This window comes from Cucumis sativus, chromosome 3 (assembly GCF_000004075.3).
Source record: "Cucumis sativus cultivar 9930 chromosome 3, Cucumber_9930_V3, whole genome shotgun sequence".
Lineage (NCBI taxonomy): Eukaryota > Viridiplantae > Streptophyta > Magnoliopsida > Cucurbitales > Cucurbitaceae > Cucumis > Cucumis sativus.
In genome coordinates, this window is record NC_026657.2 from 2,348,491 (window position 1) to 2,352,491 (window position 4,001).

A 4,001-nucleotide genomic window follows, 5' to 3' on the forward strand; every position below is an offset into this window, starting at 1 on the left:
GAGAATAAGTCATAAAATATATTGCGAAAAAAAAAACAAAAAGAAGAAAGTTGTACCTCAAAGTAGTGTTTATAGGCTTCTTGTTGTTAATTAAAAACAATTAATTAAACAACGGTATAGGTAGAGTTGTAGGTAGCAAACAATTTGATATATTAAAGGCTTCCTTTTCAAGAAATTAAAAAAAAAAAAAAAATGATTAGCAAACGAATTTTGAGTAAATGAGATCATATAGTTCCTTCATTCTGGAATGTGTGATATGTACAATAATTTTGTTTTAATTTTATCATTCATCCACCAACTTTATGTCACGTTGTCTTACTAGCTTTTGCATCGAGTTAAATTATGATCAAAATAAAAAATTTAAGTGTCTTGTTTGAGTTAACTATTTGGTAAGTACCAATGACGAATGAAAAAAAGATATGATATTTGATCTTCCATGAAACTTGCACAGGAGAATATTTTCAAGAGCCCAATATATTTGATTAATAATTATAAGATACGAAGACTCAAAATCTCATGTAGGGATCAGACATACATTATTAATACAAAGGAAAAGGCATGCAAAACACATACACTACGACTTTTAATTATAATTTCAAAACAAGCAAACCAAAGACATGCATAATGAAAACAGCTTTCATTTTTCCCTTTTGAGATTTCTAATTAAGAGCAACTTTAGGGACATTCGAATTCACGAGGACTGTTTCTGCTACAAACGTTAAGTAGCAAGCTGAGATTAATTGGGAGGTTTATATTAAGGCCTAGAATACTTGCTCTTATTGCAGTGCAAAGACAAATAGCAGCTTCAAGATCAGCTAGCCCTTGAATCAGAGTGCAACATGGAGTAACAGGTGGTGAACCAATAGTTGCGTTTACTAGGGAAAGCACTCTAGCACATATACCTATCTTGAGAGCATCTCTTGGACAAGTACCTCCACCTGTGCCTGGATTATTGCCACCTGAACCGGGACTAGGAGTTCCACCAGAGCCAGGACTACCACCGGAACCAGGAGTTCCACCAGAGCCAGGACTACCACCGGAACCTGGGCTTCCACCAGAGCCAGGACTACCTCCGGAACCTGGGCTTCCACCGGAGCCAGGACTACCACCGGAACCTGGGCTTCCACCTGCTCCAGGACTACCACCGGAACCGGGGCTTCCACCGGAGCCAGGACTACTGCCGGAACCAGGGCTTCCACCATGACCAGGATGACCCCCAAAACTCGGGCTTGGTTTTGGCCTTGTGACAGGGTGAGAACACGAGCCACAAGCAGTGACAAGGGAAAAGAAGAGAAGGTTAAGGCAGAAGAACAAAGCAATTGAGGTTGTGGTTTTGGGAGAAGCCATGTTTAATTTGAAACCGTAGAGATGTGATATCCCCTTGTTTACCTGGAGGGCTTCTATGAGTTGAGAATGCATGGAGAAAAAATGTGGGGAATTGGAAGGTTTTTATAGGGTTTAAGAAATGGGTATTGAGCTATTGGGTAAATAGGACAATAATTGCTTAAAATAAAAGCCATGCACCCATGTGTGATTGCCATTTGGACTTTTAGGCTGGCAGATCGATCATGCTTACAACCTAAAACTTTCTTTTGGACATTTGCTATAAATGAGGCTAATTCTGAATTGGGTTAAAAGATATGTCAAAGTTAAATTCATATCAATCAATCAAGTGATAAATTTATGTATAATTTACACAATATTATTCTCTATGTGAAGTTTATTTTACTTTTCCAAATCATTAATTTTAAAATTTTCATTAAATGGTTAATTTAGTAACATTATTTTGTAATCTTTTACTGTATTTTTTCCTCTTCCGTAGAAAAATTAGGAAAAAAAGTTTGTTTAGTTATTGTTTCTTGTTTGACTTTTTGGTAGAGTACTATTTTGTTTGACTTTTCTTGAGTACTTTTTTTTTTTAATTTAATTTCTTATTATCTCACATTTTTAATGAGAGAAATGTAAATTGATTTTTTTATAAGATATTTCAATTAGGTTAATGTTCATCCATAGAACCAAGTGGCAAAATTTTTATAGTCAATTCATTAACGCTCATTATTTTTTTAGAATTTCATATTTATCCTTATTGATTTATAACGATTTTTCAATTATGATTCTTTTTCTTCTTCCTGATCATCGTCTTTCTTCTCATTTTCTGCAATTTTTTTCTTCATTCCATCGTCTTTTTCTCTTCTTCTGCAATTTTTCTTTTATTTTTTTCTTCGAACCGTTATTTGGTTCGAGATCGTGTACCAAATATAAAAAATATTTTTATATTTTTTTCAAAATGTTATTTAGTTGTTTAGATCATGTGAAAAATATAAAAGATCACAAAAAAAATAGTTGGGATATTGGATAGGCAAATCAACGATAGTATCAAAATTTAAATGAATCTTTAAAAAAATCGTTTAGATTTGGATTTCTAAATTTAAACGACCAAATCTAAACGAACGTGTACAAAAATAGCCAAATTTAAACTATCATGTACAAAGAATCTTTAAAAATCGTTTAAATTTGACTGTACAAATTAAACAATCAAATATAATCAAATCTAAACGATCGTGTACCAAATCTAAACAAAAAATAGCTAAATTTAAACGTACAAAAGAAAGTTGAAAAAAATTTAAACGATCGTGTACCAAATATAAAAATCTGGAAAAAAATCGTTGAGATTTGACAACCTAAATTTAAACGATCATGTATAAAAAGATTATTAAAAAAAATCACATTTTGATTTGATCTTTCCCAAATCTAAACGATCAAATTCTAAATTATAGTTTCCCAAATATATTATGCGTGCTGGATGGCAATTAATCTATTTTTGAAATTTTCTATCGTAGGCCTGTGAGCTTTTTCCATTTCAAAATTGTTCTATACAGTGTAAATATTTTGATGGTTTGTTCTATTTGTGAGAAGACCTCTAATATATATAATTTATTTTTCAAATTTTAGTCAGCAATTCAATTGATTGTACTTAAGAAAACTTAAATTTATAGTCCTACTACTTGTATTTTTGTTGGTTTTTTTAAATGCACGTTGTTTTATTAACATTTTTCCTCTAAATTTTGAAGACATACTTATATATTATTTTTTCTATAAAAAATAGAAAATGTTTTTAAATAAATTTTAAAAAAATATATTTACAAAATATAACAAAATTTTAAATTCTATTGTTTATTAGATTCTATGAAGGATAAGTTTAAATTTTTGTTATATTTTATAAATAATTTGATTTATTTGGCTCTATATTTGAAAAGGTACCTAAAAATTATTATTATTATCATTTAATTAATTTAAGTAAACATTATTTTTAAAAAGAGTAAATATAAGATTTTATCAAAATTACATGAAAAAAATTGGACAACAGTACAAAAATAAAATGGTGTAAACCTCAATGCAAAAATAAAAAAGACAGCATCTATATTTTAAACCATTTAGAAGCTAAAACAAAAACAACTAGAGTTATGTGTTTCCAAAATTTGAAAATATAAAGTTGGTAAAATTTCTAAAAAAAATTAAACACAAGAAAAACCTACTAAATTAAACGCTTCTAAAATCACTAAACAAACAAGAAGCCATGAGGTACCAAACAGACTTATGTATAACGTCTCATGGAACGAACTAAGTATATGTAATAAGAAACACCATAATCAATCATTCAATTGAGGACACTGCTTTTGTTGTTAATTAAATATATTTTAGGGAAAAAAAAAACAAACAACCCTAGTCCTTTGGTTTACAACTTTATGTATCAAATAATTAAGTCACTAAAGATCGATCTATCTATGAATGGGGGTTTCTAAGTACTCGTAAGATCAATACTTGAGTTAAGTTTTCTTAAAAAAAGGAATACCCATTTGATAGAAGATTCCAATTAGAATCTTTAAATTAGGGTTTAGAAGCTTAAACATGAAGAAAGAAATAGAAAAAGGGTCCCATTTAGTTGTAGGTAAGCTTCACATGTTTTGAGTCCCTACCAAGTGCTAGGCCTTGGTGTAGCT

General features: G+C 30.2%; 1 protein-coding gene across 1 annotated transcript; it reads right to left on the bottom strand.

Annotated features, from left to right (window-relative positions):
• Positions 1–456: 456 nt before the first annotated feature.
• Positions 457–1,435, bottom strand: LOC101220551 (pEARLI1-like lipid transfer protein 3). Its single transcript, XM_031881797.1, has one exon. It carries the CDS (start codon positions 1,417–1,419, stop codon positions 676–678), a length of 744 nt encoding a protein of 247 aa, XP_031737657.1. The 5' UTR covers positions 1,420–1,435; the 3' UTR covers positions 457–675.
• Between the last annotated feature and the right edge of the window lie 2,566 nt (positions 1,436–4,001).